Below are 15,673 nucleotides of genomic sequence, written 5' to 3'. Positions count from 1 at the left end.
CAGCAGGAAGAGGCATGTAGTTCAGGGAGAAAGAAATTGGGAGAGCTGTGTCCTGCCCACCCTGCCAGGGTGCCTGCAGCAGCTCTGGAGAGCCAGGCTCTGTAGGCAGAGGTGCCTGTTACTAAGGAGCTTTGTGGACAAAGAAGGGCTTTTACTTGTTGGAGGAATGCAGTGATGTAGTTTTATCTGTCAAAAATGAGCCAGACACAGGAGCTGTTGTGGTTGGGCAAAGTATTTGTTTTGTTAAATGATGCAGTGCAGCTGAAACCCTCTAGCTTAGGGCAGAACAGTGCTGCATGGGAATACCCAGCCTGCTCGTGCCCTTTCTGTGCATGGCCAATACTACTTTTCATTCAAAGCCTTTGCTGACTGCACACCCCAAACTGGGGTTTACTGGCTGGCTGATGGTAGAGCTGTGAACAGTGGCTGGGTTTATTTCAGAAGCAAGAGGGTAACACTATGTAACTCAGGGGCTGCAGACAGAAGTTTATTCCTGCTCCTCACTAACTTATGTATTACCCAGTTAAACTAAGAGCTGTCCTGAGTGTAATTTAGGGTGTTGTTTGGCCTGGGCTATGTGAACACTGGCAGCTACCCCATCAGAACAGGGGAATGGCTGGAATGAGTGTTCTTAAGGTTTGGAGACAGTGTGCTGTTTGTATGCTTAACTGGGGGATAAGATGCCAGCATCTCCAGTATGACAAAGCTCAGCTGGCTGAAAGTATTTGATGGATTTGTCTCTTGGCTTGCTTGTATTGGAGAGTTACTAATTTATTTTTCTAAAGTTGGTTTTTCAATATCTGTCCCTTTTAAGTAATGTTTGTCTTTTTTTTTTTAAATTTCCTGTGGGGAAAGGAATGCCCCCTTCCATAGAGAGGGCAGTGAGGCTGTGTTGTTTCTGCTCTACCTGAGCAAAAGAGAGCAAAGCCCTGCAGGAATACCCAGGTGACCTCTGCTGTGGGCAGAGGTGCTGAATGCTGAAGCCTGCAGAGGCTGGACACATGTAGGGACAGGACATTGCTTCTACAGAAATGTCCTTAGGGCTGGGGCATCACACTGGCCCAGAAGGAAGCTGGGCTTGTTCCTCTGTGGTCTGCTGGACAAAGTAATTTTGATAGTTGAAGGCATCAAGAACTCTACTCTGTGCTGAACAAAAACCCATCTTGTGACAGCAATAGTATTAGGTACAGAACCACAAATGCACAGGGAACTGACCATCCTCAGCTTCCACTAGTGCTAAGACTTCCAAAAGTTCTTCCCAAGCTGCTTGTCTCAGCACAGCACCATTTTCATCTGTAAAGTTGCCCCCCATGAGGCCATGGGGGCCCCCCATGAGGCCCCCATGTACAGACACTGTGTGTTGCTTCCACTTGCATGGCTTAATGCCTGGGGAGTGGATGATGCAGGGATTTTCCCACTGCTGGAAAAAGACTCAGCAAGTAATGGCTGATGGAGCTGGGAAGCTCTTAAGGGATTTATTCCTGTTTGCATGTCAGGAGTATGAAGATATGAAGGAGGGAGAAATTATTAAATGCTGCTTTATGAGTGTGTATGGATGCAGCTGAGCACAGAGCAGGCTCTGCACACCAGGCATGGTCAGGAAAGGGAATGTGCAATAAAGGAAAAAATTGAGGAGGCAGCATTCAGGGCAGGAAGTCCTGCTCTGCTGGCTGGAGGGCTGCTGCCAAGTTCCTCAGTGCAAAAAGAGAGCATCTCGGAGAGAAGCCAGGATGGGAATTAAAATGAGTCTTTGTTCATTTTCTAAAATGCTCCCAGAAGAGGAAAAACCACTAATGACCTCTTGCACTAGTAACTCTCAGACTCAGAACTGGAAGGGGCTGCAGTGACAGTAATACAGGTCTTCCTGGGCAGCTCTCCAGTGAAGAGCAAGGAGCATCACTAAATGGTACTCCTGTAACTGCAGCTATCACCCAATGAGAAACACCTGATCCTTCATTGCCAGAAGACAATGGAGGTGCCCACATGTGGGAGGTGCCCTCTCCACTGGGAGAACATTTCTGTAAGGCAAGGCATGGGACTTGCCTTACCCTAGCAGTGATTGAAACACCTTCTGATTTGCCATGTCTATCTAGTTCACAATGGATGGCCTTCCCAGGCCTGTTCCTTCAGGAGAAAGGCTGAGGGAGTTATGCTTGTACAAAGCAGCAGCTTTCAGCTGAAAAGGGACATGTTGGGTCAGGGCACCTGAGGAAGTGACTGCACATGGGAGGCACATGGAGTGTCCAAACTGGGCCTGCCCTTGTAAGCTGGGACCCTATCCAGTGCCAAGTGATGGCAGCCCCTCCTCAGCTGAGATGTTGGTGCTCCAAAACCACTCTTGGATATGGGAAGATCTCAAGGTGGTTGAACACACTGCTGGGCAATTAGCTGTTCCACAGTCTTGGATAGGATTTCAGATTTTGGAAAGCAGAGAGCTGCTGGCCAGCAGTTGGGCCAAACCAGTCCTTGGCTGTGGAAGAGGGATTTCTTGAAACTATGTGTGTGGAAGTGAATGGATCCAGTGATGTACTGCACCTGAGAACAACCTGGGGCAAGAGAAAGTCAGGTGGGAGTATTGATTATCTCATAATGAAGCAGTTACCTTGGTGGCAGCCATTAACAAATAGCTTGGGATGATGGGTGAGGTGAGAGGTGGGGAACAGGTCATTCTGGAAAGAAATGGTCCCTCTGGTCTCACCTTTGCAAGGGTGCAGAAGCCACTGAAGTGAGCTACAAAGGAGAACTCAAACTCTTAACCCTGACAGGTTTTGCATTTGACCCAAGGAGGTGGGTACTGGCACAGCTTTATTACATCCAGGTATCCCTGTTTTCTTCCTGTCTGAAAGACTGAAGGAATTGTCCTTAAGCAATAATGGATGGGTTTGATCTTTAAATAAAGGGAAAGAAAAGATTGGAAAATCATGAAAGCACTGCAGGCATGTAGTAAAAACTCCTTTTGCTTTCACTGAAGGTTGTTTTTACTCAAAGAGAATGTAATTGGTGTCGAAGGAGGGTTTTTTCAATTTTGCTGTTCTGGGCTGCACAGTTAAGGCTCTGCTAGTTATCAGGGTTCCTAAGTCTGCAGGCAATTAAAGTGCACTCACTATTGTATCAATAGAGGCTTTATTAAACTGCAGAGTAAAATTAATGAGCACTTTCCTAGGCCCTTGACCTGTGTATTATTAGTTGAGGAATTGCTCTTTGGGAACTCCAGGGCATAGAATTCCAGGATTATTTCTAAAAGAAATTGCTCTTAAATGCTTTGTGCTGCCAATATAATGGCAGTGAAGGTTTTTGCTAACACAGGTCCCCCTAAGAGTTAAATGTGCAGAGACTATTTCACTCTAATACTGCTGCATGGGCTGTTTTATAATACCTTTAACTGTGGTAGGCATATTGCAACTGGTTTGGAAAGCAGGGATTCACAAAAAGAGACCAATAAATTGAGAGTGGGAGCAGAATCACAGAGTGGGAGTTTTGAAAAGTTTTGATTTGGAAACATCAGAACAGTTTGTGGACATGCAGACTTTTTTTCCTGTGACAGGGCTGAAGTTAACTACAAAATATTTTTAAATCTCTGCACATCTCTGGGGTGAAATCCCTTTTAGCATTGAAGTTGAAACAGAGCACTCTGAAACAGTGCATTTGAAGCAAAATGTTTCGTTTTATTGAAATGTTTTTCCATTGAAAATGTGATTTCAATTTAAACTGAGTTTCTGAAGGAAACTTATCCCAAACAGATCTTGTTGTGTGGGTTCAGGTCATGCTGGCATGTTCCTCACCTTGTCAGGCTGGTGGCAAGCTGCCTGTAATGGCCTGGGAGGAACTTCTGCTGTTCAGCTTGGGGGGGTACATGAATGTTAGCTTAAGGAAAATGCTCCTGAAAACTTTTTAAGGGCTGTTTAAATGCTACGATTCTCACAGAGATCCAGAGAGGCAAGAAATCCCAGAGCTGTGCTGTGCTGTTTGCCTTCCTTTCCTGCCTGGCAAAGAAGTAAACCCAAACCACACCATAAATGGTTGCTGTTATGAAAAAGTCTTAATTCCACAGCATTTTGCCTGCTATTATTCCAGTTACTCTTCGCTTCCTGAAATGGATTGAACATACTTTGTAAGGACTGTCCTCAGGCACAGATGGAAACCAAAATATCTGCTTAGGTTTCACCTCAAAGGTTTTGTTGTTTAGCTGCAAGTGCTGAGGGACAAGAGGTGGCTGTTTTGGAATAGGAGCTCCTCAGACCAAACCAGAAACATTTACAACCAAAGATGCACTGCCTTTATTTCAGTATGAGTGTTTGTGCATCTTGAACCTGAAAAGAGCACACAAGAGGCCTCTGCCTTTCTGCTGGCTGATTTCAGGCCCATGATGTCACAGCCACAAAGCTCTCACACTCCCCTCCGGGACAGAATCTGAGGCCTGGGAAGATGCTGTGACCTCTGCCTGTAGCTGCAGGGAGTGAGTGTTAAGATGCTCACCTGTAGTTTGCAGCATGTTGCAGCTAAGAGACCCTGCTCCCTCTGATCTCTGCTGCTTCCTGCAGGGAGGCTGTTCAAATCGTGACACCTGAAGTTTGACAATTGACAGGTAAATTGTCACAACTAGTGGAGACCTGGGCACATCTTCACTGGCATGAAGTCTTACCGCTATTTTTATATTACCACTTTGGTTCAACACTCAACATGGGGTCTCTTGGTGGCGAAATTCAGGGGGTTGTATGAGAAACAGAGAATTTGGAGCATGTCACCAAGGCAGATGGGGTCTCAGAGAACTAGAAAACCTAAGAAGATGCAAAGGCCTCTGGGCTTCAACACCTCTGGGTGGGGAGGTGCCTGTTGTGTGAAGACTATGGAATCCCAGAACTGATGGATAGTGTGTGCAATTGAAGAGTGAAGGCTCCTCAGCATGCAGGGTTTGGTCCTGTTCTGTTTTTTCATAAACTACACCCCAGACCCTGTTGCAGTTAATGCAGGATCCCAGGTGCAATGCCTGGCAGGTGAGGCACTAGCCCAGGACTGGACGAACTTGAATTCTACCATCAGTTCTGCTGGATCTGCCTTGCAGAAGTCTTGCTAACAGTTTAGCTTTTTAAGTATTTCTTCTGAAGAAAAAATTGTTTGTTTTTATAAGCATAAACACAGCAATGGGGATTAGAGAATTGCTCTCCCTGACCAAAGAGCCTTCCTTGTAACAAAGAGTAATGATTACTCCTCCTTGCCACCATGTGTTTGCCTGCGCTGTTTGGAGTGTGAACTCTTGAGGACAAGTGTTGTCTCTTGCTCTGGTTTTATACAGCATGTGGTGAAGTGAGGTTTCATAGGATTCTGGAAAAGCCTTTGTAAGTGGGCTCTCATCTTCTTTCAGCTCTGGAAGGACAGAAGGGAAATAGATCATTGCCAGGGAGACACCTCACTTCACAGCACAGTAACCCTGGAAGAAAGGAGGTGAAAGCACCTCTAGTGGGTGACCTAGAACAGGTGCCTGTTGCTTATATCCCTGCTGAGTTTGGCTCCCACTTAAGCAGCTTTGCAGCCAGCAAGCATTGCAGGACAGTGCATTCAGGGAGCTTTCATTTCCTTTTAGAAATTAGACCAGGCTGTTCATTAGGGGGGAAAATAAATAAATAAATATATCATCCTGTGTGTGATAAAGTAAATGCTCAGCTTCTTTTGCTGTGATGGGAGAGTCCCCAGGAGAGTCAGGCAGCAATGGAGTCTTTTCTTCACAATAAAAGCTGCCCCTGTCTCTCTGACAAAGATCATGCTTTGTCTTTCCCTTCCCTAGTGACTAAGGCACATCCAGTTTGTTTCTCCTTTCTCTCCAGGGGGAAAATCTGCCCCAGTTTGGCTGCTCATTAAAACTCTACTCAAGGTTTTCATAAAGCTTTTTAAGAAACACTTCATTCTTTTCCTACGAACACCTCTGAAGGTTTTCAGCCTGCTATTGCTCCTCCTGCTTGGAAAATGTAAAAAAGGGGTTGTTTTTTTCCTAATATACTGGGATACAGGAGCCATTCACATCTTCCCTGTCTCTGGAATGACATGAACCGTATTTCTCCTTGTTGTAAAGCACCTGACGTTGAGCAGTGATGTTATTTGTTATTACTGTAGAGTCACTGTGCAGTGAGACATGGCTGTGTGGCTGTCCCAGCTGTGCAGCTGTTTCCCCACTCCTTGCCCTGAAGCAGTGGTGGTGGCAGCCTGCCCTGGAGGTCACATCACAGGGCTACATGGCAGCCTTAAGTCCTCTGCTGCAGTGAACAGCTGGAAAGGCTCCCACAGGCTCTTCTGGATAGCATAGGGACCTGGGAGGTCCTGCCTGTAGTCCTGAGATCAGCTGGCTGGTAGGGCTCATCACTTTGCTGGAGCAGTGAGTGCAGAACCAGACGAAACAGTATCACAGAATGTGCTGCGTTGGAAAGGACCCATCAGGATCATCAAGTCCAACTCCTTTTCTGATTTCAATCAGGAAGCTCTGGAACACCAACCAGTGAATTTTACTGAATTTCTATACAAAGTCTGCACCATTACACAGATCAGAAAGAAGGGTAGTTCCTCTTTTTCAAGTAGAAGCTTCAGAACATTAGGTCTTTCTACTACTTTCTATATAGAATTCTAAACATCCTCCTCAAAACAAATCCATGTTCCTCCTGATGAGCATTTGATTTTGTCTGCTTCCCCACCACCATTAGTAGGCTTTTGGAAATGAATTTCAATCATGCCCTGTACACTTTCCTCACCATCTTCTGGATCTTTAATTCCTTTCAGCAGAATGGTCTTCTTAGAAATCCTGCAATAGAGCTGAAACTTTCCCAAGTGTACATCAGTGCTTTGGGACACAGGAAGCCTATAGCACTTTTATTAGCATTTTTAAAAAAAAATTATATTTGGTATTCTTACTTTCCAGTGAAATCTGCAGGAGTGAACCCAACCTTGGAGGCCTACTAAAGCCAAGAGCTTGATGCGTGTCTTTTAAAGAAGTCCATCCCTCTTAGGCACAGCATGAAGTCAACACATTTAAGCACATGCTTAAAGTTAAATCCATTTACTGCTGTGGTAACAAGCATGCATGCCACCCACCTCCCTCTCCCTATAAATCAGCAGTGCATTAATTTGTCAGCCACAGTACAGGAGCACATTTATTAGATGCATCTAGTACTTCATTCATCACTCCTGAATGTCAGGAGTCAAAGCTTCTGAGAGTCCATTGGGTTGTTATTCCAGGTTCTCTTTCTGGAATAGCTAAGGTGTGCTGCAAATGCCAGTGCAGTAAAGTGGGAAACTAGGAAATAAAACCTTAAATGGGAAGACTGGGGGGGAAAAAAATGACAAATCAAACCAAAATCAAACACAACAATAAAAACTTATCTGGTCCATAATAGCATTTTGGAAAACTCTCAGGAGTTCCTTGGAAATGCTAATTGATTGATTGATGTTTCTTTCTGTGTTAGAAGAATCAAGGATGTCTAAGATGAGATAGGACTTAAAAATCACAGATTCTGTCTTTGCTCTGTCTCTCTGCATGATTGTGTATGTGTTTCCTGAGGCAAAATTTGAGGAGCTTGGTTTTAGGCAGCAATCTTAGTAGGCAATAGTAGAACTCTGGAGGATGAGTAATTTCCTCTGTGGCATCTGGAGTGGTCATCCTTGTTCCCTGACTGTTAAAGGAATGTGCAGGCACCTCATTTATCCTGACCTTTTGCTAGCTAGGATCTTCCCAGGGATTGTGTACATGCCTTGGAGAACATTCCTTTGCAGGACAGCACGTGTCTGAGTGTGGGTAGATTGAAGGCAGCAGCCCATGAGGCTTGGCCATCCCTTTCTTCTTCTGTCCAGGACTACCTACAGCCCAAGAGCTGAGCCAGGTTTCAGTCTTGTGGCTAAAGGATTCCCCCTGTCTTCTCACATCCCATAACCATTCCCCACTAGGTTCCAAATGACAGCATATATCTAAAGATACCCATCCACCCTATGGATGAAGAAACACCTCTCATGTGTCCTGTTCCAGATTTCCTGACATCTTTATATCTTACAATATCTCCCAGAAGTTCTTTTCCATTGTGCTTCAACTGCCAGCAGTACTTGTAGTATTTTCTTGCCCTTGTTGGACTCCTGCAGGGAAAAGGAGGCTTCAAAGCCCAGCTGCCCTGCTTGCTCTACCAGCTTATTTGTTTAAGGTCTACCCAGTTGAGTTTTAACATGTCAGATGTGCGGTCTGTTGAAAGGTCATTCACAGATATAATCATTATCTTGATATAATAGCAAGAATGACTCCAGGCATCATCTAGCTCTTCAACAGCTGTCAAGAAGCAAGTTGCCAGTATTTTACACTTGGTGTCCTGGTGGGTCCCTCAGCACTTGGTGTCTGGCTTTTCTCAGTCCTTCAGGTGTTCAGAGTTTTTGGCTGTTACTCTCACTGTGGGAACAAGCACCAGAGTTTTATCTTGGTGTAAGTAGTCGAGATTAATTCCTATGGGAATTTGAGGTAATTGTGTGTATTTAGGGGCCAGCCACATTTGGTCTCCGTTGATATTTTTAATGGAACATTCACTAGTTTAGTGTTAAAATTCTCTTTATCTTTAAAATGAAAGTTGTTTTCCTGGTCTGAGTTGACAGCCTTTACTCAGTAAGTGTTAAACACAGCTCATTGAATTCTTCCATAGTTCACTGTTTCCATGAGCACTTGTATTGCTCTTCCAAATCTTGATTAAAAAAAATAATAGTGGAATGAAAGCAGACATTTCAAATGCTTCAGCCCTTTTTTAACCCACTATAAGACTGGAAGAAAGATTTCAAAATGCCAGTGGAACTTTTGCAAACTATTTTAGCAGGAATATTTCCTATCTTGTTGATTGTTCTGCTTGGATAAGGGCCAGTTTTTATCTAAACATAGTTCTAGCTGTAAAAAAACAGAGATATTTCAGAGTGATAACTAAATTCTACCAGAAACTGATGAAATAAACATAAAACAAACCAAAATAAGAATCAAGGCCACTTTGGATGATTATGGTAGGATTTGTTGTGTATATATGCTCTGTCCTGGTTTCACTTGCTAAAGTCTAGTTCATGGCAGAGTCAGAGGAGATAGAATCATGGAATGGTTTTGGTTGGGAGGGACCTTAAAGATCCAGTCCCAATCCTGTGACTAGCTGGTCACATCAGCTGCCTTGCAGAGAAACAGATGTGTTGGGGTAATGAAGTAAATTTGTCTTTGCAGATTGTCTCAAGGGGAGGAAATAAATAGTTTTAAAAATAATTTTAAAATACCTTCAGAACAAACCAGTTAAAAGGCCACTTGAATCTGCATTGTATTTTTGCAAGTTGATTGTAGAGTATTCTTAATGGCAAGATGTTTATTTCAATATAGGGGCCAAAGGGGCAGACAACCAGTGGACACACAGTCTTATCCCTCCTCCAATTTCATGGCATCAGAGAGCCAGGATCACTTTTTTTTTTTAAGCATTGAGTATCAGCAGGTTCTATTTTGCAGATAATGGATGTGACTTTGTGCTGTCTGTTTAGAGGAACAGAACCAAATGTCCAGCTCTGTCTTCTCAAGTGAGCTTTTATTTTGTGTTGAGGTCCAAATTCCATTTCCAGAGATGTCTGGGGTGAATTCTTCTCTGTGTGGACTACCTCTCTTTTGTTTCCAAGTGTCAAAGATCAGGTTGTCTTGATCCAAGTTCTCCAGAAATTCCTTCTGCACCAGAGGAGAGTTTGGAAAATGCTCTCAACCTGATTATTTTTTCCATTACTCTTCCCATTCTTGCCTGATGGGAAATCATCTGGCCACTGAATTGCAGTGCCTTAAGCAGGCACCTAATTTTCCCATCCAGCAGGTCAATCTGCTCCTGAGTGTGTCCTCAAATCTGCTGGTGTTGACATTTGGGTGGGGTCTTTTAAATGCTGTTACACAGACTGAAGTCAGGACTCCCTGCTTGCTTGTCTCAGCAGTGGCTCATGTTGGGGTGCAGTGGTACAGGGCAGCTGGCAGGCCTCAGGAAGCCAGAACATCTGCTTTGGGTTAACAACCAGAAATAATGTCCATTCAGTTGTGGTTGCTGCACTGGGCTGGCTTGTGCAGCACTTTGCATTGTTCATGCGTTGTCAGAGATGTCAAATGTCTTTTGGAATGGGGGATTAATCCCAGTTAGAGAGAAGACTCCTAGAGTTGATGGCTTTGTGATGTGGAAAAGCCCTTCATGTTGTTGTGATGGTGTCTGTGTTCAACTGCCCTGGCTCAGCTCTGCCAAGAAGAGCAGAGTGACCTGTGTTGTGGGCCCAGAGAGATCTTGTTTCAACTTTTGTGTTTGGAGTAAACTTCAGTGCTAATATTGCCTTTGAGTCTATCCTGCAAGAGGGGCAAAGAGTTGCAAAGAAAAGAGAATGTTTAAACTGCAATAAAATATTGTGAGCTCTTTTTAAAGTATTTTTTCTGTCTTAACATTCTGAGTGTATTCCATTAATTTTGATCTGAAGTGAAATAAGTGTTTTATGTAATTATGAGCTTCAGAAAATTCAGACAAAAGCTTGGGACTCTTTGGGAAGGTAATTGGAGGTCTCAGCCTCTTTGCAGTGACATGGAGGGAGGGAAAATGCATTTGTCTGAAAAATAACTGGAGCCTGGCAGTGACCTTTGGGACACAGACTTGCCTGGCAGCAGGATGCTCAGGTGGGTACTGTGGAGAGGGGAGGTTTGTCTTAGTGGTGCTCACAAAATCTGTGTTTCTCTTCCAGTCAGATGGGACCATCCTGGCAATTGCTTTGCTGATCCTCTTCCTCCTGTTGGCACTGGTTCTTCTGTGGTGGTTCTGGCCTCTTTGCTGCACAGTGGTAAGTTGCAGGAATTGTCAGCACAAAACAGCAATTCAGTGTTGCCTGAATGTCAGAAGAGAGTGGGAAGGAGGCAAAGTTTTCCAGTAAGAAAGAGCACAGGACTGGTCACTGAACAAGACAGCATTTCTTCCCTTGCTGGCACTGGTTTGTGCTTCAATTTCATGTGCCTGACCTTTGGATTATACCCATGAAAACATTGTTGCTGACATACAGACCTTGTCAGGAGCCTTTTAGTTTTATTGGTCACAAAATGGAAATGGTTTGCAGAAACATACCAGCTGATGTGCCTTTTTTGGGAAGAAATGGCTTTCCTGGGTGTTCTAATCCCAGTATCTCAGTATCTAAGAGCTCAAGGGCTCCTGTAGCAGGGCAGGTGTGCTGAGCCCAGCCTAGAGTCCTTATTCTGCCTCAGTTACAAGAAAAAGACATTTCTAAGTGTGGAAATTTTTGCAAGATTAACTTCTTTCCTGGCTCAGCATGTCTGAAAAGCACTTTGAAATATCCAGATGGCAGTTTCAGTAGAAGTATGACTGTACTTCACTGAGCACTAATGACTTCTTCACACAATATTCTGTGGAGTTAAAAAACAGTTAATTAAAAAAGGTAGACAGAAATCAGGAAAAAACAGGAGAGAAGAAGGTCCAGGGAAAGCTTGAGACAAGCTTTTCTCTCACACATGACCCTGCTGTTTGGCTGCAGGGTCCTGTCACTCTGCTGATCATCCCTGGAGCTGCCTTTCCAGTGAAGAGCAGGGCTAAGGCTGATTATCATGGAACATGCAATGCAGTGCAGCTCTGCTCTTGCTTTGGGTCTGGTTTGCACTGCAATTGCAGAACAAGAATTAGGGATGTTCAAATGTCAGCAGAACTGGTGTTTGGGGACTGGCTGTGTGTAATGTTTCAGATGCTGCTTTTAAGACTGCCCAAACTGGCTTTGCCTTCTGTGTCACTATTGTTAGTCCTGATTGAAAATCACTTTTCCAATGTTGTAGATTTGCACCACGTTGTCCCAAATCTACACTGTGTTGCTGAGAGTTTTGTAGCCACAGCCAGCAGGAGCAGCCACAGTTGAGGATAAGTGTGGTGAGATGTATTTCTCTCTCCAGAACAAGGGTGGAAATCTCACAGGAAAAATCTGAGTTGTCTATTTCACTTTCTGGCTGGAATTGCTAGGGGCAAGACACTTCTTTGCACAGTAGTTTGGCACCTCTGTCCTGACATGAAAACCAGAAAGGAAAAAAAATATTGTTTGGATTTTTCAGAACAATTAAATCAGTTCTAAAAATGGACAGAGGATTTAGCAGCATGGTAGGTTGCTGAGAGTTATTTGTCTAAACTGGGTGGCATGTTCCCAGGGAAGCTGGGCCAGCTCTGTTGGTTCATGTGCATGGAAGTCCATGGAGTTGTGTCCTCTGCAGATGCTTATGCTGATTTGGTGGAGAACTGCAGAGGTACAGAGGAAAGTGATGCTGACTTTTAAGGTTGTACAGGAGAGGGGCAAAGCTGACAGGAAGAAGGCAGGAATAAAAGCAGAAGGGTATGGACTAAAGAGAATATGGAGCTGTGCATGGAGTAAGTAGTATGGGACTGCTGCAAGGGAATGAGGATACATGAGATACAACACGAGGACAGTAGTTGTACAACAGTGTTCTTGAAGTGGGAGAAATACAGCCCAGATAAGCACAGTGGGTACAGCAAAGGTAGTGAGTCTCATGTCTACGTGAAACTTTATGAGCTTAATATTTTCCAGATTTAAATTCTGCACTTAAATTTGTTGTAGATAAAAAGCTTTTCCTCACCCTCTGTCCTTTACCTCCCTCCTTCCCTCTTAGCAAGGTCTCCAAGTGGGCACCATCCCACTAATACTTTCCAAATATTAAGTCCAACACATCCCTCTACATGCTGGAAAGATCATAGAATGGTTTGTGTTGGAAGGGACCTGAAAGATCATCCAGTCCCAACCCCCCTGCATGAGCAGGGACACCTCCCACCAGCCCAGGCTGCTCCAAGCCCCATCCAACCTGCCCTTCAACACTGCCAGGGATGGGGCAGCCACAGCTTCCCTGGGCAACCTGGGCCAGGCTCTCACCACCCTCACAACAAAGAATTTTGTCCTAATATCTAAGATTTTAATTCAAGACCCTGTATGAAATCTCTTCCATGTCTCAGTCCAGTGTGTTTGGCAGCAGATCAGCAGCTGAGATACCTGCCTGTGCCTTGCTTCCCCAGCAGATGAATCAACAGAGGAGTACCCAGCCTGGTTGGCTTGGGGTGGGGAGAAAGAGAGCAGAGCAGTGCTTATTTACACATTAAGGAATGCAGTGTTGTCAGAAGCCCAGAGTGAATTAAGGGCAGAGGAACTGGCTTGCACAACAGACAAGAGGCAGGCAAGGAATAACCTCTAATAATCCAACCACAGGCCCAGAGACGCTGCTGTGGATTCAAGCCCAGGGATGTTTCAGAGATAATTGTGTATGTGTCCAGGGGAAAAAGTAAAAAAAAAACACAACAAACTTTTATTTTTGCCGAGTATCAATTTGTTTCTGAGTGGCAAGCACATTTCTAAACCCTCAAATTCCTTTTGGCATTCTTTTTCATTCAATAAGAATAATAGCTCTTCAAGAAAGACACTGAGCCAGCTTCATCCCTGGAGTAAATGGACTGAAATCAATAGACTTTCTCTGGAGACTTTTTTGGAACCCAGTATCTCCTTGGCATGCACCCATAAAGAAATGCTGTTTCCAAGTGTATCCAAGTTTATTGGTCTCAGAAGTATTCCGGGATGAAGTCTGGAATTTACCACTCAGTTTACAGTAGATGCTCAGTGGATCAAAACACTAATTAGATCTTTGCTGTGCTTGACACCAGCACGGGCAAAATTTCCCTTGGTACCTGAGGGGGGATGCTACAAAAGCATGGGAGCCAGGTCCTAACCTTTCAAAAGGTTTCAAGGATGTTTCTTCAACAACAAAAAAGAAACCTAATTCTGGTGAGCTCCCCAACACTGTACACATTAGAATAACAATAGAAAATACAAAGACATCCATAGCAGAGTGACCTCAGGGCAGAACTTATCTGCAGAAAAGCAAATGCCAGACCCTGGCCTTGTTGAGGTTAATGGACATTTTGTTGTTGTCTTCTCATTCCTCCTCTTTCCTGGAGAGTGCGTAACCTGGAGGAGTCTGAGCAGTAATTAAAAGGGTGTGCTGGAGGCTAATGAGGTGCCCTAGGGTGAAATTGTTCAGGGTAGGAGGCCAACATAAGGCTTAGATTTAATATTGATCAAAACCAATTAGATTTTAATGTAGATGTAAGCCAAATAGATAACAAGCCTCCAAAACTGTCTTAAGGAGGATTTAGTTTGGCTGGTTAAGTCTCTTGGATGTATAATGAAGGTGTAATTCATACAATAGTTGGAAGGCTTGTCCATACTGGGACAGTCTCCCTTTTCCAATATGCAGCACCACACTGAGCAAGTGTCTCCCATAGACACTCAAAATTGTCAGATGGAGTGAGTTGTTTTTGGGCCATGCTTTGCACCTAAACTCATTTTTCTTACTGCAGCTTTTTTTAAATAGAGGTGTGGCTGGTATATAAACGAGGTGTTGGTTTTTTAAGCATCTAACACCAGTTTTAACTTCAAAGCTGTTTTCTGGAAGGAGGCATGGAAGAACCCAGCAATCTGTTTGGCTCTCAGTCTGTACTGCAGCTGACCAGAAGTTTTGGAAACAAAAAGCTGGATGGGCAAAATACAGAAAATATATATTAAAACCACATGAAATGTAACTAAATTGGAGGCAGAGGAGTGGAGGAAATGCAGAGACTGTAAATGCAAGCCTGAAGAGTCATAAAATTACATGGTGTATGTTGGCTTGATGGAGGTTGCTCATAAGGGTCCAGGTTCTCAGATTCCCACTTGATCCCACGTCCACATGAGGCAGTTTTTCTGCAGCTATGTTTTTGGGAGAAGGAAGAACAGGATCATGAATAATCTGAAACATTGGTGCAAACCAGGCGACAGAGAGAGAGAGACACACACACACAAATGTGAGGCAGAAATTGCTTGTAGACACTGCAGTCCCTGCCTTCAGCTTGGATCTGAGCTATGGAGGCAAGAACTCACCTGATGCCATGTGGTAGTGTCACTGAATTTATTGGAGCTTGATGTGGTCTGGAACATTCCAGCTCTGAATCCATACATGCAGCCACAAATGTCTGTATTTACAGCACAGTCAGTCCAAACCACCTGGAGGTAGCACTGCTGTTGTGGGTTTATAGTGTAAATAAAGAACCTGACTTGAGAATTGCAGGGCTCAAAGGGCAGCAGCAGGATGAAGACAGTCTTATCATCCAGATCATCCAGAGATCTCCCAGCAGCTCACTGCTCCTCTCAGCCTCCTGTCAGTCAGATCAGAATGGTTTAGGTGTGGTTATAGTGCTCTGTAACTTGCTGGCTCTGCAGGCCAGCGTGGATCCTGAAAATACCAGAGGCTTTCAGCCTGGGCTAACAGCATCAGCTCTACAGCAGCCCAGGGAGAGAAGTGGGCTAACAGAACAGTGTCTGTGCCAGCCACTGACCTGGAGTGCTTTGGCCTGATGCTCTGATGTGTCATTACCAAAAAGTTAAAGCCAAATTCTCCAAAGTGTCCATCGTTTCTGGGATGTCCAAAGTGAAAGATCTTCACCGTGTTCCCTTTTTGGAAAGTGCCAAGCTTTGCCCCCTGGAAGTTGGGAAGATATCCATTTGCCTTTAGATTCTATGCCTAAACTCCAGATTCTCAAATCATTCTACCTGCTACTGCATTTCTTTAAGGCCAGATCCAAAGGCCAGTTGTATCCGT

At 44.3% G+C, this 15,673-nt stretch overlaps 1 protein-coding gene across 1 annotated transcript in view; it reads left to right on the top strand.

Moving 5' to 3' along the window:
* The window catches only part of ANTXR1 (anthrax toxin receptor 1), a 101,881-nt gene that overhangs the window by 41,535 nt on the left and 44,673 nt on the right, over positions 1-15,673 (top strand). The window contains exon 13 of the mRNA XM_009999354.1: positions 10,735-10,830. Coding sequence (XP_009997656.1) covers positions 10,735-10,830 — 96 coding nt within the window. The remainder of the gene's footprint in view (positions 1-10,734; positions 10,831-15,673) is intronic.

The sequence above is a fragment of the Chaetura pelagica genome, unplaced genomic scaffold (genome assembly GCF_000747805.2).
Source record: "Chaetura pelagica isolate M959 unplaced genomic scaffold, ChaPel_1.0 scaffold526, whole genome shotgun sequence".
NCBI classification, from domain to species: domain Eukaryota; kingdom Metazoa; phylum Chordata; class Aves; order Apodiformes; family Apodidae; genus Chaetura; species Chaetura pelagica.
The sequence above is the reverse complement of the archived record's forward strand: the minus strand, read 5'-3'. Positions and strand labels throughout refer to the sequence as shown.